Source organism: Phalacrocorax carbo, chromosome 2 (assembly GCF_963921805.1).
Source record: "Phalacrocorax carbo chromosome 2, bPhaCar2.1, whole genome shotgun sequence".
NCBI lineage: Eukaryota > Metazoa > Chordata > Aves > Suliformes > Phalacrocoracidae > Phalacrocorax > Phalacrocorax carbo.
This window is the reverse complement of record NC_087514.1, coordinates 37,083,721-37,109,445: the sequence shown is the minus strand read 5'-3', so window position 1 is coordinate 37,109,445 and position 25,725 is coordinate 37,083,721. Positions and strand designations below refer to the sequence as shown.

At 39.3% G+C, this 25,725-nt stretch overlaps 1 protein-coding gene across 7 annotated transcripts in view; it reads right to left on the bottom strand.

Moving 5' to 3' along the window:
- Positions 1-25,725, bottom strand: part of NCOA2 (nuclear receptor coactivator 2) — a 196,579-nt gene that overhangs the window by 28,998 nt on the left and 141,856 nt on the right. For all 7 annotated transcript variants that reach the window (XM_064442571.1, XM_064442567.1, XM_064442570.1 and 4 more), the window contains 7 exons: positions 21,503-21,680; positions 19,887-20,072; positions 18,909-19,010; positions 18,687-18,827; positions 15,193-15,340; positions 11,751-13,020; positions 2,524-2,734 (listed from right to left, as the gene is read on the bottom strand). In XM_064442571.1, coding sequence (XP_064298641.1) covers positions 2,524-2,734; positions 11,751-13,020; positions 15,193-15,340; positions 18,687-18,827; positions 18,909-19,010; positions 19,887-20,072; positions 21,503-21,680 — 2,236 coding nt within the window. The remainder of the gene's footprint in view (positions 1-2,523; positions 2,735-11,750; positions 13,021-15,192; positions 15,341-18,686; positions 18,828-18,908; positions 19,011-19,886; positions 20,073-21,502; positions 21,681-25,725) is intronic.

Sequence of the window (25,725 nt, the reverse complement as noted above, 5' to 3'; positions counted from 1 at the left end):
CAGAAGAGCCACTACACCAAAATATAGTACTATGTGAGGTGCATACTACTGCGAATTAATCTTATACCTCCTTATACCTAAGATACTAAGACCTACTTAGAGTAGGACTGTAATCGCATGCAGATGTCATCCTGAGGCAGATTGTTAGGAATTATCTCAGTTTTGAAAGTCCTCCAGCATAAGCTGTGCCTCTGAAGAAGTTACTAAAATTAAGGACAGATTGAGTCTATATCGGATCCTGTAGTCCCATTTCTACATCTCCCTCAAATTTTTCTTCTTACATTTTTTGTCATTAATAAAAATAAATACTTCCGTATTCAGCAACAACAAATAAGCAGTCCAGAATTAGAGCTATGTCACCATAATATTCTGCTAAACAAAACCATGCTTGATGGTTACTGTCACCTTTATATAACTATTCTCTTCTGTTCAGGTGTTTTGTGCTCTTAAAATCAGCTTCTGCAAAGAAAACTGCAGGCTGTTTCAGAAAAGTGAGCTTCAGACCTTGACCGGCAAGCATCTGGCTCAGCTGGTGTTCGGGCAATGTTCCGATGCATGAAAGCATCCCCTATGTGCACAACTAGTTCTCAAACATGAATCAAACACTGACCTTGTGCCTCTGATTCCATTTCCAATCATACCAATAAAATACATACATACCATTTTTGTGAAATTATTATTTGCAATATTTCCTGATAGCTTCGCCTAGGAGAGACTCTGACATAACAGCACCCTTAAACCGACTGCTGCATTTTTATATTCTCCACGTTACAAACAAGTTAAAGAACTTTTCTATTTTAGATCAAAGTCGTGACACTTTTGAATTTGAGAACTTAGACGAGGTTTATTAAGCTTATTAAAAAGTACAGAGACATCTTATTATAAAGGTCTCTGACTTTTCTTCTTATTTTATAAAACCAGACTACATGAATGCATTGCCTTTATTTTTTTAATACATGTTCTCTGCCAGGTGAATTTGCTTATATGGATGTATAGGAAATGCATCACACCACATACACCTAATTCGTAACTGTGAGATCAAAATTTTGTCTTGACTGTCTGTTCAAACAAGCAAACAAAACTTACTTATGAGACAAAAATGAACTCCTCAAGCTTAGGGGCATCATAAAGTCTAAGGATTGAATAGAAACTGAACTTCAGTGACAGTTTCAGAACAGTTTGCCCCAGAAGTCTGAAAAATCACATAAATGACTAAGTAGTTATATGGGTAGCTTTGCCAGCACTCACTGATCCTACAAAAAGGAAAGCTGGAAATGCAGCACAAAGTAACAACAGAGCTGATGAGCTGTGGTAGTGCTCAGATCGCATATTCTGCTCTTGGTCAGGATGGGACTGAAGGAGGCTCCCTATCCCACACGCAACAAACTCTAGCAATTTGGCGTATCTAGCAGCTTTCATGTCTTTTATTTTTTTTTGAAACAGATAAAAATATTTTAAGTATTTTCATGTAAAACCTGTAAAATGAAAGCTGTTCAGAAGAATTTTCTTCAGAAAAAAAAATTTAAAACCCCATACATCCTTTCCTTCAGACTTATGTGCTGCTCCCCCTAGTACCCCCATACTTACAAAAACGAGTACATTAAATCCAAGCATTTTTCTCTGAGCAACATTGATAACAAATGCTAATTTAAGGATCTGTAGTGGTTTTAATATGAATTTAAACATTAATATTTATTAATAGGAATAATAATTTAAACACGTCTAAGTAATAATTTGAGTTCATTTGGAAGTGGCACAGTGTTATTTTAATATCATCAGAACGGCTAAAAATATTATCTAAGCCCTATGTTTTATAAAAAAACCCAGCATACATTTAAGGAAGTAAATAGATGCTGCCATCGTAGCCAACAGAAAGGAAAAAAAGCAGCAGTGGCTTTTAATGATATTTTCTTCAATATTTGTAGCTGATAAGACTCCCATCTTGCTCACTTCCCATTATTCTGTGCCGGTAGACCAACATTTCAATGCTGATTTGTAAGTTAATTAATAAAGTTAAGGAAAACTGTCAGCTGGAAGTGACTCAATTAAAAGCCACAATTTCAAATTAAACTTGGGCATTGCTGTTAATCATAGGTCCTTCTATTAATCTTGTGGTTTTAGAAGATGACTCTCCTTCACGCTTAGAAAAGCCTCTCTTGTCCCTTTTACAGAAAGAGCTACTGGATAGGAGCGATCTGCATCAGAACAAAACGCACATGCTCTCCATGCCAAAGCCCCTGCACAGCAGCATCACCTATAGCCACAGCAGGGGACGTTTCATTTATTTTGGAGGTACCCCTTAAAACTCCTCAGAGGGCACGGATTTCCAGGGTGCTGAGTGAATGAGACAATCTCCACACGACTTTCGAAATGGGACGACCGCAGATGGCGCTATGTCATCACACAAGACCAGAGCCGGACGAGGAGCTGGATTCCTCGCCGGCCGACCCAGGGGCACCACGGCCGCCGCTTTGGGGGTCCGTTCGCAAGCTCTGCCTACACGCGCGCGGAAAGGAGACTCACTGCTCTGCGAAATCCTCATTGCTGGTTTCTGGGTGGCCACAGCCGTGCTAGGGCTGCTGTCACTGGTGAGCTGCATGAGGTCATTGATGATGGCTTGCTTGTCGACGGAGCCCGCTGGCACACCCGGGCGGCTATCTGGGAAAAGCTGCGGTAACTGGCTGTTCTGCAGGTCATCCAGAATCTCCTCCAAGTTATCCAATTCACTGCCTGGCTGCAATAAAAAAAAACACAAACCCACAGTACACATCGCTGCTCGCCTGCTGTCGGCGTCCTGCTCGCGCTGAGCCAGGCAGCCCTCAACTGTTACGCCCGTACCGGCTTTGGATGCTTCCTGCAAGAAGCCTGATGGGGAGGAAGCTCACAAAGCTGTCGAAAAGGGACTGTGCAGGCTTCCCAGGGCTTGGCTGCCTTGCATCTGGGGAGCCCGGTGTGGCACTGGCATCCCTTCAAAATCCCAGCATCAGGACATACGAACAGCCACACAGGATCTGTACCTCGGGCAAAGGGGAGATTCTCCCTGTGCACTCTGTGACCGGTGCAGACAGCAGGGATAATTTGGCAAGGGAAGAGATCCAACAGTGATGAAGACGGGGGTTTAGGTAGGTATAACAAATATTCCTTTCAGTACAGTCATATTTCTAGTCTCCTTATGACTTGATTGAAAGCATACAATGGAAAAGTTGCTTCATGGCTAAAACAATTCCCCATATGCATTTTCTTTGTTACATTCAAAATCTTAACACTGAATAACTCTATGTAAATTAACTGGCAACAAACACACATTTCAATGGAGTTCTATAAATTAAAACCTGTCAACTAGTTACTAGAATTAGGAATTTGTTTTGCTTATAACTTCCCAATTCAGTGAAAATAACTTCTCTATAGTAAGAAAAAAAAAGAGAAATTGAGTTACATTCAGTTCGGTAGGAACTTACCATGCAATAAAGATGGGAAAAAAATTAAGTTCATCTTATACTAACTTAAAAGAGACCTGCATGTTTTTCTTAAAAAGGTTGATTTTCACAAGTATTTTTTTTCTGGTTTGTCTACAAACTCTCAGAATGAAAATCTTTTTCTGACTGAAATTTGGAAATTATTACAAGTATATTCTCCACCCCTAAACCTTTAAATAGGGCAAAACTCTTTCGGGTAATAATTACCAACAGGCAGTCCAGTCTCAATTACCACCAAGTTGCACAGGAAACATTTCATAACAGTATTTATAACAAAAACCTGCTCAAAACCCGTGCCTAATTAGGAAATACGTAATGATGGAAGAGAGGCAGAGTGAGCAGCCAGCCGTGAAGGATGGGGAACCGAGAAATAACACCGCAAACATGCACACAACTGAAATACAATTCTTCCTGTTCTTTTTTGTCCTACTCTCACATTGTGAACTTGTTACTTATTAGGAGCAAGCTTATGCTGCAGACCACAGGACAATGCAGAAATACCTGAGATGGCTTTAAACTACCCACGGAGGCTCTCTCAGCCTGGCTCGGAAGCACTGCATGTTAGTCCATACTAAACTCCTGCTGCCACAGCTAATCTTCTCCTGGGAAGCCCTGCTACTCTATTCAAAGGCAGCTAAGATGCCTCGAGGTTACATCTCTACAAACCCTTTTTGGATGATTGGCTGCAGATAAACATGGTATTACTCTTTACTCCTTCCACATCACCTCCTAGTCTTACACGTTGGAATATATGGCGCAAAAGAGGAAAGAGTTTACTCGGTTAAAAGGCAGCATGTGGGTGACCTGGAGGCTGGTGTTACTGGCAAAATGGGAGGAATTCACAGAATCAGAGGACTGGAAGAAATTTAAAGCCTCAAGGCAAAAATCAGTGTATGCCATTCCCTGCAGAAGTTCCTATAACCTCTTGTTAAAGACATCCAGTGACAGAAAAATCCACAGCTTCCCTAGGGAATTGGTTCAGCACTCTGCCGTTCTTATTACTTGAGTTTTTTTCCTCGGTGTCGGTGCCAAAGCAAGATCTCCCCCACTGAAATTTAGACCCTTCCTTCCTGTCATAATTTCTATCTAGAGAACAAATTGCATTCCCCTTTCTTTTTCTAACCTTTTCTGTATTTGAAAACGTGTGCCTTTTCGGGTTTTAAGCTGAAGTTAATAAGCAATCTCAACTTGTTTAATTTCTTTCAGCAGAGAACCTGTTTTCTAGATCTCTCATTACTCTTGCTGCTCCTGTGGACTGCCTTCAGCTGATTCACACTTTTGCTGAAGTGCCCCGTCCAGAATTGCACTTAAGATGAAGCCTTACAACCACTGAGTAAAGCAGCAAATTTACTCTACACACAGTACGCTCTGATGGCATATTCCAGAAAAGCCTGTGATTTTTTTAATTACTTGACATTACTCTCACTCATCTTGCGCTCACTATGATCCCTAGACACAGCTCTGAAAAAGTGCCACCTGGCCAGTTGTCCTTTCCTTTTTTTTTTTAATGAAATCTGTGACATTATTCCTGACTAATTATAATAAACAGCATTTGTCCATTCTGAACGTTCTCCTAAGATTTTTTCCTCCGTATCTCCTGGTGGCAGCTGAATTTGAATCTGTCCTCCAGTGTATTTGCAGACATTCAAGTGTCACATGCAGCTTCACCAAGCATATGCGCTATTCTCTCAGTGGGTCATTTGGGTTAACTAAAACACTGAGCAGCTCTAGGTGCTGCACGACCTCCTGCAGCACCTCCATTTTCATAGTGAATCTTTAAATAACAACTTTGTGTGTAAGGATTTCCAAACAGCTTCCTACCTTCTCACAGCAGTTTTGTACTGACCATGCACCTCTAATCTGTTTACTAGAATGCCATTCATAAGAGTGCCAAAAAGCTTTACTCAGACCAAGACACATGGCATACGCTTCTTCTCTTAGGCCAAAAAGCCCACCACCCTCTTGCAGAAGGAAAAGAGGTTGGTCCAACATTATCTGCTCTTGACACATCCCCCTGCTGACTCGCTGCCTTCCAGGCGCTTAAAAGCAGTTGGGTGGACACAGCACACCAACAGAAAAGCTAGAGCCAGGAGGAATCAAATGTGATTACAGGAAGCCTAAATCATTGTGTGGACAGGTGATAAGCAGATTCAAAAAGGTGCTCTGACAGGCAGTTGTGAGCGATGTTTATAGGAGGTGCATTTTGAGCACTGAGAGACTTGGTACAAGACTGCAAAAGCCAGTAGAGGACACTGATGTAGAGTATCATAAATTATAGGATGATTCAGTACTCTTTGGGGGAATTAAGACACATGGCTCTTATTAAACATATTTGAGACAACAGCGAAGGGAAGTTTTCTATGTCACAGGGTTTTCTTTTTGTTTGGTTTTGTGTGGGACATTGTGTCTTTTTTTATCCCCCCCACCTTTTTTTTTTTTTTTTTAAAACATTCTGGCTACTGCAATTCTTTTTTTAAACATCAGATGTAAAAAAATAACCAAACCCAAAACAAAGCCAGAGAAGAACATATTGATCCAAATGTGTCAGAAAACTGCACTCCCCCAGATGCTTTTAATTCCTCTCAGGAAGTGGCAGAGAAAGGTCTAATACAACTGATGTATTATAGCAACACAAATACATGAGCTTCCTTTTTTTTTGCTTAATATAATCAATATCTAATATTTTATCTTTATTTTTTGATGAGATGAGGGCTCTCAACTGCTGCAAAAGCTCCAAAATAGATTTAGAATTAACACCAAGTTATGATGTTAGCCTAAGTCTTTCCAGACTCAGCCGCAAATGGCACCATATGCGCAGAAACTAGCATTAAAATATTTACTTGGTTAGTTTAATGGGAATTTTCTTTGATTTATATTATATATTTATTTTGTTAATGGTCTAAATTGAACTTTATGTAAATAGAAGGCACTCCCTAACCCCCCTGTAAAACAATTATTTGTCATGGATTAAAAAAATATGCCTGATAAAAGTCCTAAGCATCACAAGAAAGTTCTTGTGCACCTATTTTCACTATCTCCAAGCAATGCAATTGCAACAATCTCTGCAGAACTGGGACACTAAGTGCCAGAAAACATAAGACAAATTGTGCTTAGAAATATTTTTACATGTGAAGAAGTACCTACTTTCTAAGTACTTATCACCATCACGTAGAGAAAGGCAGATTAAAGTGCTAACTGATTATTGAAAAGCGGTTACACCTCAGCATGAAGTTTGGCTTACAAAAGTTTCTATGTCATAGTCTAGCTTCCATGGATTGCAAAGGACTGGGTAAGATCCTAAACTCTCTGGAGATCACTTTTCCACCACAGCCAATGCCCATGGCTTGCACTGAGACCTTGTATTCCAACCTTCATACAGGTATACATTTCTTTTACGACCACGTATGACAGAGGCACCTGGGTCTTTTTCCTTACAACAGGATATCTTTCAGTGGGGACACAACTTGAAATTATACTTGCCTTATATAAACCCCAAGTTAGCTCATGAGCTACATCTGTAGCATGGGCAAAATTTGACCATAAAATGTAAACAAAACCAAATCCCTTATTATAAAAAGAAGAAAAAAGTAAATCAGAAGTGGAATCAATATAGTCTTTTTCTCCCTGGTAACTGCATTAAACAAACAATTGGCTAGAAATCCCATTATATTATCAGGCTAATGCATTACTAACTCCTGGAAACAGAACTCTAGTCGAAAGACATTCAGAAAATGGAATCCCCATTCCAAGGTTTTGATAGAATTTCAAGAAGAAACCAATGTCCTTAATGAATTTAATGGATTCTGGACATCAAGAAATAGGTTTTTGGAAGCTGAGGGGCATGTGTAAAGAAAATATTTTAGCATTGGGAAGATAACGGTTTCCACATAAAGCAACAGGACAGTAGAGCTGACGCAGTATGTGAGGAACACGAGAACAGTTTCTGAGTTTTAGGATGAAAAGGTACATGCTTAAGATGATTTATGGAAGATAACTGGTGGAGACTGGCATTGCAAAGTCCCTGTCAGACAAATAGGCTGTCTATATTGTCTGCTGGCTAAAAAAGAGGAGAGTACACTTACGGAGATAAGGCTTTTACTCTGCACTATGCCAAGTGCTTTCTCAGAGAATAAGCCACTTCAAATTTCTACATCTTAGTTTCTTCATCTGTAATACAAATATAACCACCCACACTGAATTTTACAGATGGGTTTTGCAGCGCAAAACAATATGGCTAAACAAAATGTTTCTTTAGCAAGGCAATACCTGACCGTGTTCAGCGCATGATGTTTCTCTGTTGTCCCCCTACACTTTCACCCTCCTTCCCCCAAGCTGTTAGCCTGTCCTTGTCAGATTTGACCATCTGCTGACCACATCACGGGCTGCTCCCGACCAGCAGCGTGTGCTGCCTGCAGCCAGAGGCACAATGCAGGTTTATTTGAGAGATAGCACAAGCAGTGGGACACAGGGAAGGAGGGTGTGGGATAAAGTCCCACCATGGCAGCTCCACAATAGCTGGTGGGCCAGAAGGGTAACGTAGGCTTACTGCTGAGGGATGCCCTATAAAACAAATCTGTAGCAAATCAGGACTCATGTTTCCACTGCCTTCCCTTTTTAGTAGTGGAGAATGAGACAAGCAGTGGTGGTGCTTGATAGGAACAGTCCTACTACTGTTGGTGCTGTAGGAAAAGCTCCGCTGAGCCTCCCCAGCAGGTCTCTCTTTCATCCTCTCCCCCACAGCTGTCTTAACTGGAATAGCAATCAGTCTAATAGAGTTTGATAAACATCATCCCACCAAGGAAGGGGAAAAAGGTACAGCAGCACTGGAAATATTCTCTGCCATTTGAGAAAGGCTTCCTGTCAGTTGCCGCTCTGTAGCAAGTATATGTTTAAACATACTACCTAGAAGACTGTTATTTTTAGTACAGTGGTGCACTTCAAAGCATTTCCTGCTCAGAAAGTCACACCAAAAGTAAAAGGAGAAAACGTAATGGCTCTGCTGCCTCCCAACACCCTGATCCTCCTTGCAGCGGCCATCCCACTACTGCTCCACTGCCATTTCCAGAGAACCACACACTCCAGTGACTAATTACTTAAAAATACAACATTCCTCAGGGAGGAGAAGTTTTAAATAAACCTGCAAAATAGGTAACCCAAGCACACGGCTAATTTTTACATACGGGAGGAAGAAGGGGGGGGGGGGCAGAAGGACACAGGAGGATGGAAGAATTTAGCACAAGAATCTGTGTTCTAGTCTTGTACTAAATAGTTCCAGCTTTGATCTAAATTTAGGCAATGAGCACTTCCTGTGGGAGACCGTCTTCCAAAGCTGAAGAGTTTTTGATGCTAAATATTTTCGGTGATTTTATAATTGGGGTAAAGTGGTTATTTGTTTAAAGGCCTGGCCTTCAGCTAGATAAACGCTTACATTATTTTATATTCCCCACCATTTCCTCTCCTACTCCACATCGGACTTCTCCTGTTTATTCAGCTCCATGTTTCACTGCATTTTAAGTAGGTTTTAGAACTCTATTTACAACCAATGGGAGCAACAAAAGCCCTTCTGTCATTATCCAGCAGCCTTCCATCACAGCCACAGGACTGGCTTCCCCTCACCTCAGTGCTGAGGAAGCCCCAGCACTTCAGCCCTTACCACTTTATCACGATTCCTGCACTGCTTTGTGGTTTTCTGAACAGCCCCAACTCCTGGACTTCCCTGTACCTATCACTTCCCTCTCTTGTGGGATACAACCTCTGTCTTCAAACTTTAAGAAATGGCCATGCATCCATAGTCCATACTCCAACCCCCTCAAATCCCTCCCCTGACCTCAGAAACATGAAGCTTAAAATAAAAAATGAATAGACTATTCACTTTACTAAGTTCATCATATCGGGGACCTGATTTTCAAATGCTTGAGGCTGGCAGTGCTTGCAGACCCTGAAGTCTCTTTCTTTAAAGTCAGTGTTACAGTTACATGTTTCCATTTAGGGTGAGACGCAACTTAACTATCATTAGCCATGAAAAAGTAAGGCAGCTAGTTTAAACTAGCCATCTAGGCTACCACTAGTCAATGGGAACATCACCAGAGCCCAGCTTACCTTCCTTATTTTAGACACACAATAGGAGAAAAGTCCAGGACTAGTATTCTGTTTTTCCATCAATGATAAAAGAAGCTCCTAGGACTACCTTGGACTGGACAGCTAACTTCTAGAGGGGACAAAACCTGCTCTTTGCAAACAGGTTTACAAGCTAAGCTGTTTCTTGTCTACTCCACAGAGAAATTTTAAATCTTTTAAAAATTTAATTCTTGGGGAGCAAACCATCTGAAGGCTGTGATTTTGATCTACTTTGACAAATATAAATTTTTTTGTGATTACCAAATTCTATATTCTTGTCCAGTCTCAAATACTGAGGACTTAAGGATCTCTGCCTTCAATCCAGTATTAACTTCAGCATGTAGGATCTGAACTAGGAATTGAAATCTATTAGATATTTTTACAATATTTTATTCTTGCCAGTTTAGCTGTGAATTTCTTGATATCTGTGTTTTTCTAGCCTAACAAATCATACGTTCTCGTGGAGAATCGAAGCCCTCCTTCTACAGGCACTACAAAATAGTAGCTGTATTCAGAACTAAACTAACATCCAGGTTTGAGGATTAATCCCTGTAGAAATTAGCGTAATTTGGCTCAGTTTCCTCCAAAAGCATGGAAAGGACTGAAAAACCACAGTTGCTTCTACATAACAGCAATAGCTGTCAAATTCTGTTGAAACACAAGAAATGAAGTAATCTTAGGAGATGCTTCGATAACTGAGATTTTAACAATGCTGCATCCACAGTGTAGTGCATGTTTGGCCTCTATGCTTTGTGGTTATAAGCGCTGTTGAAAGAACTGTCTGCTGCCAAAAGGAAAAAAAAAAGTCCAGTGCTGTGACTTAGGGCTAAGAAAATGTTGTCTATCCCTCCTCAGCCTCAAAATACAATATAGAAAATGTAAAATTGATGTATTTATATACACACAATAAAAAAAATATGATTCTCAAAAATAAACAAGCTCAAATTGAGTCCACACATTAAAAATACACAATATGTTAAAAGGATATGGCTGTGAATGACAGTCATGAACACTTGCAGAGTGTATGATCTGATCATGATTTACAAACTAAGGCTTCATGCACAGGGGACTGCCTAGGGATTAATGACCAGCTGGGAGAATTGATAGTGTAGGACAAAGCTAAGGATCATTAACTTCAGCTAGTTATAAACTCCTCAGAAAATGCCTTATACTAAAATTGATATTGTAATTACCCATTTTATAAATAAAATAAACAGTGATTTCAAGTAGCAAATTGTTTTTTGCTGCATCCCTTTTTCCTGCAAGCTCTGAAAACTGCAGCATTCTGGGTGACGTGAACCTGGTGCTTTTTGAAAGCGAATTCAGCATGAAGGCCAGTGAAATAACACTTGTTAGCATAGGTACTAACAACATACAGTTTATTAGTATGTTTGGCAGCAAGGCAACAAGCAATCATGCACAGAATGCAAAGAAAGTCTGAATGCAAAATTCAATGCAGATAACCTTGCACAGGGAGACATGATCTCTGCACTTAACAATTAATCATCCATGGGAACTTGGGGTTGAATATAAAAACATTTTAAGTAAAAAACAAAACAACAACAACAAAAAAAACCCCAAACCAAAAACAAACCCTAAACCAAACATAACAACAAAACCCTGCTAATTGGCACAGCAACAGGGGAAGTCTATTTGCCTTGATTTTAATTTGCAGATCAAGTATAGCACAAAGACCAGTAATGCAAAGTTGGTATCAGTCCTTTCAGACAACTCCTGTCCTTGAACATGAAATTGCTTTACACAGGAAAAGTGTAGTTGCTATGCTGGGCTAGGTCAAGAGCCCATCTAGCCCGCAGCAGTTCAACAAAAGCCTATCCCAAAAACTGTCAGTAAGTTCACATTAACCAGTTACAAGTATTTTCTCTTCACCTGACTACTGTCTAGGAAAGGTTCCCCAGCGTTCAGTTCCTGCATTAACCATCTCCTCCCAGGCAGGGCCTATTCTTTTAGACAGAGTGATGATCACAACTTAGTAACACCAACTGGAAAATCGAGTGGGGACTGGATTTCAAAAGACATGTAACAGCCTATTGAAGTGTGAAGAAATTACTCTTAGAGGAAGCCTGGAAAAAGTTAGGGTGGCAGGAATGCAGACCTAGAACATCTCATTCACACATAAGACAAAGATTTGCTTACCTGTTCATTAGGCTCAAAGCTTATCTCTTCTTTTTCCGTCCTCATAGCTATTAACTTTGTGCTACCGGAAGGGTCTGTCTTACTGTCCAACCGCTCCAGTTTTGGGGGTATGTCTGGTAAACCAATATCTTTAGTATCATCTTTATCTAGCAAGTAGCGAAGTAGTGCATTATTATTCTTCTTAGGACTCGCTGGCTCCTGTTTAACAGTCACCTCTGAACCAGGAGCTGTGCTACTGGACTCCTGGTTCAGTTCTTTGCCTGTGGCTTCTGCTGTGAGCTTGGCCAAATCTACAGGAGAACTACTGTCCTGCAATAGTCTGTGCAAAATTTTATGCTTCTCCTTGAGCGAGGTTCCGTGTGCTGAACCAGACCCAGGCAACCCTCCTGTGGAGTCCTTGCTAACGTCTCCCATGGTACTGGACAAAGGTGAAGGCTCCATCTGATCCGATTTGGTGGTCAGCAATTGTAAGAGCTTTGTCTGGCTTTTTCCGTCATGCAGTTTATTCTGTCCATCAGGTCTCTCACCACTGCCAACTGGTGGCATGTTGCTATCACTGTTATCTTTCTGTTCTCCTGAATGGCAGCTGTTTTCTGCTTGTCCAGTTGTACCTTCTGATTGCTCCCCGTATAGTCCAAAGCAGTCTTTAGAGTCCAGGCTTCCCATCTTGCTTAGCTGGGGAGGATTCATATTCACAGGGGAGTTTTGTAAATTTCCCATTTTTAGGTCAGGTGAAGCCAACGACGATCCTAGAGAAACGCCGTGGCCCTCGCTAAGGGCCTGAAGTGCGTTCAGGGAACTGTTGGTGTAGTTATGGCTATTTCCTGTGCTGCTGCAGACTCCCACGGGTGAATGCAAGCTTCCTGCAGGGGAGAACTGACTGGGTGGGATGCGAGGACTTCCTGCCACTCCAGGGCTCACACGATGCCTTGGGGAAAGCATAGAGTTTGGCTGCCCTGGGTTCATGCCGGGGCTGCTTTGTGAGGGGCTATTCATTTTTAGTGCATAGTTACTACCCTGAGGAGTGGATGCTTGTATGCTTGACACATGGTTCATTCCCCCTGAACCACCAAACCTGCCTGCTGGCATGCCCATTTGTTCCTTTGGGCCATTTATGGCAAAATTTATATTGCTACTGATGGTCATATCCTGACCTGGGTTCCCACTGCACATGGCCTGATGGGCAGGGCTGCTGGAGCTAATCGGGTTCAATATCTTCCCCATTCCTTGTCCAGTCAAATCCTGATTCATTCCACAGACGTTCTGCTCTCTAAGTGGCATGGGGAAGAAAACCAACCCATTAGCTAAAATGACAGTGGCCAACTTGCAATTACATTACAGGAAAAGAAGCAACCCCCCAAACCTCACTTTAAAATAACACAACCTACAATTAAAAACAGATTGACAATTTGACAAAGTGATATGCAACTCCCAATATGGCTGCACATTAACAGTACGGTTTTTCAGTACCTCATTAACAAATCAGTGGAAGAGAGGAAAAACAAAATTATACTTCATTTAAACGACAGTCATTAGAAATGCAGATAGGTTACAGTTTCAGACTCTCTCCCTTTAATGTGTATCTTTTCCCCACAATTCTGCAATAGCTAACTTCTAGAACTGAGAGAAATCTCATCTGAAACATACAGTCCAAACAAATACATGTTTTACATGACAGCTGTGGACAGCTGTTTGCTGGAGTTTTGAATTTCTGTGAGTTAGCCCCACCACAAGCCTGGAGTGGGCTATTTGCCCACCGAGTTCACAGTGAAAGGAAAGTTGAAAAAGTCACATTTCTACACTGCCAGAGTATTTCAGTACTGCTCCAAAAAATCATGTGAGCCAAGAAAACTACTGGATACTACTTGAGAATGGGAACAGTCTGTTAGCAATCCAGTCCTGCATGGGCATTTAGGAAAAGAGGAGCAAAAAGAAAAAAACCCCCCCACACAGGAGCTGAAACTCGTGTTTTAGAGATGCAGGCAGAGGAAACAGAAGAGACATACACAGAGAAAAAGCTCTTGTGAAAGCACCTAGAGATCACTTCTCTTTTCCTCAGTAGATTTTAATTAGTTTATGGGAAGATGCAATATACGTTTTACTTCTGGGCTAAAACTTAAAACAGAAAAATCAGCATTCCCAAATGCTAAAAGCTATAAAACAGACAGAGTCAAGTAGATTAGGAAGAAAAAAATCAGGTTCTGAGAAAAATCAAATCAGCTCTGGACTTTCAAAAACAAATACTAATGGAACATTCCTAGTATGTATTTTCAATGAGATGAAAACCATTCCTACTTGCACAGGATAAGTGCAGATAAACTTCACATTTTGCTAAAGCATGAGAAGTGAAAAAACTTAAGCGCACTGAGCAGTGAAGCTTGTTACTCCGTATTTGTTACCTTAGGTATAAAGGCAAAGATGTACGACTATAAAAAGAGGTGGATTTTTAAAACCTTATCACAAATACAATAGTACCAGTGTTCTGCTAAAAAAAAAAAAGGGCAAGAATATTTTCAAGTACCATTTTTAACCTAATGGTGTTTTTTAAATTTAATATTTAGCACTTCATGAAATACCAAGTATATTCAGCAGTCCAAAGAAAACAAATTCTGGACAGCTTTTGGCCAGGTCAGTTTCCAAAGCTACAATCTCTATAAAATGGTTTCAGTTTTAATTACATTTAGAGCTGTTTTCTTCCTCTCAAAAAAGTGATACTGTGGATACATGGAAACAGCATTGTAATTACAATCAGCAAATAAAACCAGAAACAAAATCTGACACAAGTACACCAAAATATGCAATAACTTAATTCAAATTTTATGCTCAAGTTCTGAGGTCAGTGATTACTTATCCTTGACTTTAACATATTATCAACTGGCCTTTTTTCTTAAAAACTAATAGTGGTGGCGTTTCTCAGGATTGGACATATCAACGTCACTACTCCAAGCACCATGGAAGACAATGATTCAAGAGAGACAAGAAGTTAAAATATGCAGTTTGTCTAAAATGCAGTTCTAATAATCATAACATATCCTTTAAAGAAGACTCAGGCCCAACATATGACTGACTGTACGTGAACTACAAGGAATTTAATCCTTCAAAGTTTTCTAGGTTTAATTACATTTGGAAAGTTTTTTGTGTCTACTATGTAAAATACAGGAAATTAAAATACTGAAATTAAGAACATGAGATTATAGGAGATTTCGGATGTTTAATGGAGTATCTTGATGTGAAAATCCAGCACGTCATTTGTAAGTTCTGAAATAATCTTACAGCCTTTTCCTGCTGTAAGCATTGAATTCAAAAACTTATTTTGTTTGCATGCTACCAGTTCTGGGTCAACTGCACATCTATCAGCCTTAAAAACAACATATTTGCTTTGGCAACTTTCTATTTTCCCTGTCTCTGCAGAGCGTGGATGCAATAAACCGGTGAGTATTACCTGTGAAGCATATGCAAGGAGATTACAAGCTGAGGTTCACTAGTTGTCTGAGAACGGATGAGTTTGCTCTTCGTTTGGGCAGAAACAATAGTGCCGTCAGACAAGGAAAACCGATAAACAGGACTAAACGCTAGTCCCTGCCTCAGCACTGCAAGCAAGCGAAATAACAGAATTAAGTTAATGAGAAACTATACTATAGGTAGCTTAGTTGCTCAAAATTGTTGTTCTAAACCCATCAGCACTGATACCACAGACACTGCATTAATTTCTAAAAAAACCCAACCAACCACCACCACCAAAAAACCAGAAGAAAAACTTTGAAAATAAATAGGTGGGATGCATATAAAATAAAGAATCTCACATACTGTAGGGTGATCAAAAGAAAACCTATAAGGAGAAACAGCAACAACAGGACAGATACTATGAAATGCAGAATATTTCAGGTGTGGACCAAGAAGTCCTCAATGTCCATTTCACTTTTCATCAAATATGTGTCTAACTCCTTTTGTTCATCATACATTTTTTCATCGGTATCATCTACATCACGATGATTAATACAAATGCCTTTCATTTCTAGATAATTTGTTTCCATTAGTCCGTATCTTTTCCTCCTTATTCCCTCCTTAAATTATCTTGTAACAGTTACTCTCACTACTTATTTAATTTAAAAAGTACACAAATCTCTTATGTAAGAACAATGAGAAACAAGAACTGGAACAAGAAGTTATTACTTTTTAAAGAACAAATACAAAAATATACAGCTCAAACAAATTACAAATACAGTTAGCTAAACCAAAATCGGGGCTATGCGATCCTTCCCCGGTGTTAGATATGACAGCATTTCAGGTTTTGGATTTGCTTCAATGCACATGTTCTGCAGCCCTTAAGTTTTCAGTGTAAATCTGAACTTCAACAAATTCAGTTCTCTAACTTCTGTAGACCCCTGTGACATTTCTTTAATTAAAAATGAATATCATGTTATGGAAAAGCAAATCTCCAAGTATTTATTCTACTGTTCACTCTCTGTCATCAATGAAACAAGTCTGATCATTCGCATTTATTTCCTAGTCCAAAAGCTACTACATTAGGATTGCAGATATGGCAGGAAGGAAATACTTAACTTCAGAATTTTCATATAATTGTGTAGGGAGAAAAACAGGAATGAAGCACTACAAATACTTTTAATTTCTTTTTTTTTTTTTTTCATATATACATATTTCCTGTGGGTTTTTTTTTAATTAATAGTATAATCTGATCTCCATTTCATTGCTTGTCTTTTAATATTTCCTGTTGTAATGAAATGACATGGTTTTCCGAGTGTGGCTTTATTAAATAGTCTCCTCAACAGAGCTACCACATTTTCAGCCTTGCAGGACTGGTTATTATTGTTTTCTTTCCTTGTCCCCTGCACTGTTATATATTGTTCTGCAAGGTTTTAAAGTATTATTTAGTCAGTGAGAAAACAGGAAGTACAATTTAAACAACCAGAAGGTGTTTTTAGGGTAAAAATGTAAAGAAAAACAAAAACCTACAACTGTGAAACAATACAAAGCAAAATTTCACTGTTAGGTATGTCATTGTTTCAGTTTAACCTCTGGGCACCAGAAGGTCCAAAGCTCTTAACTTTAGCATATACCACATCAGGAAATTCCAGTACTCAATGCCAACAGGATACAAGTGAAATCTCTACTTAAATCATTTTCCAAACTAATTCTTTAAGCAAACAAGAATGTTTCCGTATTCCTCTTGAGGAAATGCTATTTTTCTGACTGTGGCCAATAAAAACTTACCATATATTTTGCACTTTATACTGAGAGTTAATTTGAAAGCTTTGTGGTGTTTATTATTTATCAAACTAATGCTGATTTTTTTTCTGCACTGAATTACATGTAGGAGACTTACTTTGCTTCTATTCTCAAACCATAATGACTTAAAAAATGCAAGGCATTCTGCAGTCAAGTGCAAAGATGCTACTACCCAAGTCATGCCTTGTTTTTCTTCTCCATGCTACCGAGCAGGGGAAGGGAACATTTCAGCCATTATTCTTCTGCAGTGCTGGATCCTTTGCAGAAAACAATTCCAGAGGTTTTTCCTCCTCCTCTTATCACTCACCCTCTTCTCTTCCACAAGAAGAGCCCCCTCACTTAGACTAATTCTACAGTTTATACGATGATCCTAAGCCTCTCCTGCAGAATGATACAGTGTAAACCCCAAAACACGTATATTTTTATCACTTCACAGATAGGTTAGAGAGGACCCACTCAAACCTCAGCTCTGGATGTAGGAGCCGCTAATTTGCTCAGGAATCATATGAAGGGGATTGAAACAACAAGTGGCTGGATGCCATAACAGAAATTCCTCAATCGCCTTTGGCACAGACAGGTCCTTACCTGAAACTGTTCTCCAAACCTCAGCTGTAACTTTTATTACATCCTACCTTCTTCAGCTCTGTCTGAAATCACAGCATAAGGCTGTGAATATCACAGTATTTCTGTGCCTCCACATTCCCAACATGAAACCTGGAGGTTTCATGAAAGCAGAACATATTAAAGGATATTTAACTAACAACGCATGACTAAACCTTTTTTTTGTGTGTGTGCGCGCACGTGTGTGTGTATTTGGCAGAATAATTTGAGATTCCAGTTACAATTTGGTTTCCAACACAGCGTGCCAGTTGTTTAATGACCATGGCAACTATTTGTTACAGGCCAGCTGTAAACCCTGCTCTACAAACACGAACCCAAAGAATGATGCTCCTGCACTGGAAATGTTCCAGTGCTTCGCCATTGGTTTTGAAAGGACTTTCCCGTGGACTGTAAAGGGTTATTTGCCTTTAGTAATTTGGATCTGTGTTACTAGAATTAGCAGTATTAGGGTTTTATGAAAAGAAAATTCCCCATCTAGTCACTACCACGGAAACCTCACACGGAACCTTTCACAACGCAGTACTCTCCTACTTCTTACATACCGTAATCTTGACTGAGTAGATGTGCTTGTGGTGTATCCCATAGCACTTATCAGCTACATACAGTACAACAGTGTAGGTTTCCAGATAGCACAAGTGCTGCATCTTCGATAATTCACACCGAGCGTTTCCCACAGGAAACATGACAGCAAAAGTCCATTTTTGTAGAGAAAAGGAATAGAGGTCAATGAACTGCAATGCGTGAGCTGAGGTTCTGAAGAATAACGGGTAGTGAACATTTTGGTGGGCAACACACAAGGGTCTGTCTTTCTAAAATAATTGTGACAATCTGAAGATTTAACGCACCTGCCAATATGGCACAGTTCTAACAAACAGGCTAAAACAAACTGGGAGAAAGGTGCAAAACCTCTCTAGAGCAAGCCATATGTGTGTCAGGCAAATCAGCTTGAAAAAAGGACTCTCAGTAGCCCTTAATTGTTCCATGTAAACATAACAAAGAGAACACAACCAAGAGGTACAAATGACAAACAGTTTAAATATAGGAAGTGCTAAAAATATGAAACCTAACCTTCCTGGTGATGCCTCTTGGCAAAAGATATTTCTCCCTCGTGCTGCGAATGGAACCTCTGAATGCATCTTCTCACCAAATCCTCCCAGCCAGGTTTCATAGCTGCTCGCATGGTACTTGTATCCAGTGAAGTTATTTTGCCTGATATTAGATTAAAACATTTGTTACAGCAATTTCCCCTTTGGTGGGGGGGGGAAGTTTAAAAGTCCTACTTCACAATACCTTGTAGATCCTGGCGAGTAGTAAAGCTCTCTGATGAAGGAAGAAGTGGTCTTTCCTTCATTGGAGCCCTTCTTGCAACACAAATCAAGCAAGACTGCAAATCTTAAAGAGAAATGTTACTTCAGTAATTCGTACAGAAGAGGAAGATTTTGTTTCCACAAAGAATTAAGAAGTATTTTAAAAAAGTTCTTTATATCTTTTTGAACCAGAAGAATAGATTTTGTATCAATAAAATGATAGATAGAACTCAGTGGTTTTACATATTCATTATTTCCTACAATATTAAGCAACACAGGGGAGGTATGTTTGTTTTCATTTTTAGAAGAAAAATTGTCAAGGACTCCACCACAGTCCATAATTATTGGCATGTGTTTATGTATATACCTGTAGCAGCTCAACCATTCAGGAGATAACTCATAAAAAAGGATATACTGCACGCATGGAGAGCACATTTCTTCATTATTTGCCATTTCGTACCTTCTAAGCCACATTTCTTAAACACGCCCCAAATGCTCACCATCCCTGAGAGAGCAGCTTCATAATAAGCCATTTTTACTTATCTGAATACTTAAAATAAAATCTGAGAAAATTTACCTGCCAAAGTAGCAAATGATGAACCACAACTGTTTCAAATTCTAAGAACTCAAAACCGTGAAACTTTCCTCCCAGTCAGAGACATTTTTCTTGCAATTGCAGTGATATAAAACTAGGATCTCTCTTTAATGGAATCAGAATTACTCTTAGTTTCAATTATATTGGTTTAACAAATAGGTGCATACGAGTGCGTACACTCATAATCCAAGATGCAAGTACACTGCTCCAGTTAAATGAAAATGAAAAAAATTTACAATTTTCCCCCTTTTTCAGGATTCAGAAGCCACTTTATCAGCTTCACCTCACTTTATCAACCGCTGAAACTGCTGTCCCGCAATAGCATGGAAAGAGAAAATACTAACACAAACTGAAAACAGTAATTACCTTCACCGTCCTCCTTGAAGGAATTTGGTTGAGAAACAGCAAAGCACTGCATAGTTTCGTATTTCTGATGTGCTTCCTGGTTATCATGGCCTTCTTCAGAATCAGCAAGAGGTTTTACCAGCATCCGACAATTAAAGGTATGGCTATTACGCCTAGGAGTGTCACCAGACCAAGATCCCCCATTCACTGGAGCAAAGCAAAGATCATATAGTGAGATAAATCCGGCAGCAGTCATTTCTGCTGCTTATCCACAGGAAATTAATCAAGGTGCTTTGCAAACTGGTTAGGAAAAAAGCTTGTTTAACAACAACAACCTATTTTTAATATTAAAGCCCAAGCCAGCACGTAACAAGGTAATTTATAAAATTCTCATATTTTAAGATCACTGCTAATTTGTTCAGCTATCATGTTTTCTTCAAATAACTCATAACAGCATAGTAGATAAGCAGGATAAAAGTCTAAATATTGGTGCATGTAAAAGTTATACAGCACAGCGAAAAGCCTGCTGGGTAGATCAAGTTAATTTATATGCCTGGAAGAAATAAGGCAGTATGTAGGATCTGTCCATTGAATTTAACAGTGATTAATACAAAAGAGACAGCAGCATTGTATAAAAATCTGGGTCCAGATTAGGAAGAGAAAAAAAACAATCCAATAGGTATTTATAAAAACAGGAAGCAATGCAACTGGGAATATATTGAAACACCTACTCTCAGCTACAACGGGAAAGACTGAAGGGAAGAGAATGACCTGGATGCAGCACTGGATAAAACTAAAGCCCAACACAGTGCTTAGGACAAGTAAAAAAGGAAACAAAATCCCGAGATGCACAAATATAGGTACTGGACAACAGTCAGAGTGAATTAATGTAACACCACATAAGGAAATAGCAGGGTCATATTTAAAATACTGTTCACTTGCCCTCTTCAGTCATAAAATGCAATAAAGGCAGTAATTTATGGGGTTTAGCCATTAAAAGTGTTACATTTTTGATTCTTCAGGTGTTTACAAATAAAGTAATAAAATGCGAAAGTCAATTGCATAATAGTTTTAAAACTGCTGTGAGCAAACGAGGAGCCTAGTATTGACTTTCTCTTTCTTTTCACCTCCTCCAAAAAATAATGATATTAAAACTGCTATTAATATAAATGCAAAAATTGGCTGCAAATAACTAAAACATTTTTGAAAGATAAGGGCAAATATTGGTGAGACTAAAGACATTGAAATAAAAATTCCAGCATGAGGAGTTTTCTGATTTTTTTCTATATTGCCCCTTTCTTTGGCCATTCTTAGAATAGCCATCCTAGACAGGGAACTAACAGAGAGTTCACATAGTTAATGCTGTCTTTTAGTGATTCACTCTGGAGATTCATTAAAAATACCAGTTAACATGAGTTACTAAGAGTAATTTTAACAAAGGAGAACTGGAAAGAGTAGAAGATGCTTTTGAGAATAATATTAATCATTCATACAGCCTATATAGACATTAAAAATAAATAGAGTGTATATGATGAAACTGTAAATAGTGGAAGGACATTAACTTAAGCTCTTGAAATGCTGATTTATGAAACCAAGGTTAAATAAGTAAAGGTATGATATGAGGAAAAGGTATATACCTAAAGATTTTGGCAGCAGGATTTTGACAAATTCGTTGTGGTCCCCTACATGTAGGATGCTATATATGCTTGTGTTCATCAGCTCTTCTTGGTTGTACCTTAAGTACTGCGTCACATTCTCAGAAACAAACACAACATTACCTTCTGGGTTCACTACAAAGAAGAACCCATCTAGGGCCTAAAGGGGGGAAAAAAAAAAGCAGAGGGAAAGAGAAACACAATACCAAACAACCAGATTAGCGACAAGATATCCAGAAAATAAATATTTCCTTCAGATGACATAGATAAACCTTTCTGCATCCACCCCAGCTTTTATATTCTTGCCTGTAACAGCAAAGGAGGCATTTCAGATTGAGCATCTAATCTTACTTACAGCAAGCCAGTGTAAAAGCACAGAAAGGTGTGCCCCTTACAAAATAATGGAACCTACTCATGAAAACAAACCACCATCACCCCATCCCAAACAAACAAACACACATACATAAAATGGAAGAGGTTGCTACATATCTATCTGCCTATCAAGTTGAAAACTTGGACCAGAAGCTGGTTCTGCTAAATCTTGAGCCTGTTCACTCTATGCAGCACAGGGAGACTGAGCCCAGGAAAATGTCATAAGATGGGCTGACATAAGGCAAGTAAAACACTGGCAGAAAGAATGAAAAGGCTCTGTGGACATCCCCAGCCATGCATCTTCATAGAAGTGAGGCCCCACGCAGCCAGGAGCATGAGGGATTAAAAGCAGAGAAGGGCAAAGGGAGCTGAGAGCAGGCAGTGAGCATCCAGGATGGTGCAGCTCTAGTCCCTACTCCCAGGACTGCTTTAATATTTTTTGGTTTTTTTTGTTTTGTTTTCAATCTGACACCAGTTTAATTCAGTCCACACATGATCCAGGGAACAGGAACCAGACTTTCACCTCTTCAACTCAGCTCCATGGTATTCCAAAGGACTTAAAGTTTCTGTGGGGAAGTGACTAAATTAGTTATTTCTGCTGATTGGTTCCCCCCCTTATCTCTTGTGACAGTGACAACCTAGCTGAAGCATTCTTTCCAAGATATCTACTGCATGTTATCTGAAGTCTAAACCAAATACTACATCACTTCTACCTGATGACAACAAAGTAAAAACTGAGTATCAGTAAGAACTTCTCATGCAAGCTTTCTTCTCCTTAAGACGCAAACATGACTGTGGACAGGTAGAAATATTTCAGAACGCATCCCTCTAACTTTATGTCATTATGAGCAGAAAAAAGGGGATACATTTAAACTTAAAGCACCAAAGCTTTTGGTCTGAGCATTCAGATAACAATTAACCCATACAGACTTCTGCAGCTTTGCCTGATTTATTCACCTCTTTAAGGATTAGTGGGAAATCACTGGAAGACTTGTTAGTTATTACATCTCCAGGGACAGAAACAAGTCAGAAAAATAGGCAACGCATGATTCATTATGGGTTAATTAAAAGCGAGTGGATCCATACTGAACCTGAACTCACTCTCTGCAACACAGTCTAACAAGGAGTATCTGCCTTAGCAAGCGTATATAGGCATGTGGCATCTTTGATATGACCAAACTTGTACACTGTACAACTTGCACGTTGGTCTTAGCAGGCAGTTCTCAAGTACACAGGTTACAGATTCATGTTAAAAATATTATATACTACTGAGCAGTTAGTAAATCCAGACAGTAAAAAAGAAAGCTAAGGAGGGATCTTATTTATGCCTTCAGCCACCTAGCAGAAGGCTAAGGAGTAGACAGAGCCAGGCTCTATTCAGAGATTCACAAGAGAAGGACAACACGTAACAGACATGGGTTGCAACACAGGACACTTCATGGAGATACAAAAAAAAAAAAAAAAAATCACCATAAAGGTGCCTTGATATGGGAAGAGGCTGCCCAAAGAGGCTGTGAAATCTTCCCCAGAGATATTAAAACCTCAGCTGGACTTGGACCTGAGCCACTTGCTTTAGTTGGACCTGCTCACAGTGTGAGGTGGGACTACACAAGCTCCAGAGGTCCTCCCCAACCTAAGTTAATGATTCTGCTAAAAAGCAGGGACTGTGAAAGTACAACACACAAGCAGAGTGGCTGAGCTAATGGTTGCCAAGTGCTTTGTTTGTTCTAATTTTTAAATTACAAAGTAATAAACCCCTCAAATAAATGTATGAGTACATACTTTTCCTGACTGCCTCTAAATTAAGATAAACTAGGTCTTTTTTTTTCTCCTGTTAATTGTCACAAATTCTAATCTCTGACTTTGTTTTTTATCATTGCTGCCTTTTTCTTTCTGATCATTCTTGGTTCCTCCTGTTAATTCACTTTCTTTGGAGAGCTTCCTCCTTTCCATGTGCTTTCATAACATTCATGACATTTTCCTGCTGACTAGTATTTAGTTTAGCTAACAATGATTTACAAGATTTAATTAATTGAGGATCTAATAGAATTTTCTATCAGCATCTCTGCTATGAATTAGTGTCTTAGACTGCGTTTCATCACTGCTTGAAGCCAATGTTAAGCATGACCTCTTTGGTTTAGTCATCTCCACATCAGGACAGGTCCCTGAACTGTCTGAGGATATGAAGAGGTGGACCAGAGAACTGAGTTGGCTGAAACCTAATGCAAGAAAAAAAAACCATAGATGCCAGCCACATCAGTCCCCTGAACTGGCCCACCATGAGACCACATGGCATTTATAGCTGGCAGAAGGGTGTGGGTTTGGCTGAACCATTCTGCTTGGCAGCAGTCCATGCTTACATCAGTTCAAAGGGACTGCAAAACCAAAGCCAATGCAGATGTTTATCAGAGTCCTAAAGAGAAAACTTCCAAAGGCAGAGACGGCAAGCAAGAGATTATGAGAGTTACTGGCATCCCGCAATAATCTTTGGTTTTCCTTACTACTTTCCTGCTACAGCGACTTCTTTGGCAAGGAAGTGCCCTGTGCTGTTACCTCACAGCTGCTTCGTGGGTTGGCCACAGAAGTGGTCATCTGAGCCTAGAGTAACACAGGGCCTTATCTGCCAGTCTCCCATTTCTTTCTATTCTATTAATAAAAAAAGTCCTGTAGGTAAGCAGCAGCAGGCTTTTGAGCAAGTTAATGCACCGAGCCACTTCAATCTTTTAGAAGCTTCCACTTTTGCAATAATTTCTTAATTCTGCCCCCAGATGCATGTGACCACATAAACAAGTTTTCTTCAGAGCTACTGGTACAACTGGGGAACAAATAATGGGCAACATACTGGAAGAGAAAATAAGAGAACAGATATTATTTTAGATGATATACCGGAAAATACATTTGTGTTCTTTGAGCTGTTGTCAGCTCTCTTCACTATTTTTTCACCTTCTCTTCCCATCTACTTTCTGCTTTAACCAAGAAATATGTTAAAATATTCCTCAGAGGCAGCTGCATGATGAATTTTACTCACTCCCTTCAGCTGGAAACACTCACTATTTTGAGGATTCTTCAGTTTTGTTCTTTAATAAAAACAGACAATTACATTTCTAAACCAAATCAACTAATAAACTGTTCATCAGCATTGCCATTTTTTTATTATTTGGCAATGGAAAGGGGTAGGTTTTTGAAGAGGTTGTATAAAGGGGTTCTGTAAAGATGAAATAACTTAATTGCATTTCCTTAAGGAGATAAAGACACAAAGAAAGTATCAATAGTCTTTTCACAGTAAACGTATACCAATTTTCAGTCCTTTTAAGTTTCTTCGTGCAAAAGGACCAGTTTATTCATTTAGTTCCACAATCTTTCATTGTTAATATGCAATGGTTTTACTGTGAAGGAAAACTAAATTAAATGGAATAATGGAACAGACGGCTGATTTTACATGTCATGTTTGCTGCGGTAGCCAATCATGTAAGATAAGTTGGGGGGGGGGAAATCTTATCCTTATTTTCCTTACAATTAAATTAATAGGAAGTGAAAGATAAATTTTAGCATAGCAATGTAAGAGATGGATGTTTAACCTTGTTTGATAGCAAAACCAACATTCAATTCAGTGAGCATGTATAATAAATACTAAATTAGATCAATTAATTTGTTACCCCTGCTTTTCAAAGAAGAATGTTTTCACTCCAACCTGTCTAATCTTCCTTAAGTTTAGTACTGTGATTTTGGAGCCTTTATTTTGTACATAGTACAGAAAAGTATGTTTTCATCTAACAAATAATGAAAAATAATGCAAATTCTTAAAACTTATAACGTGCATCTTGCTCCTGCAA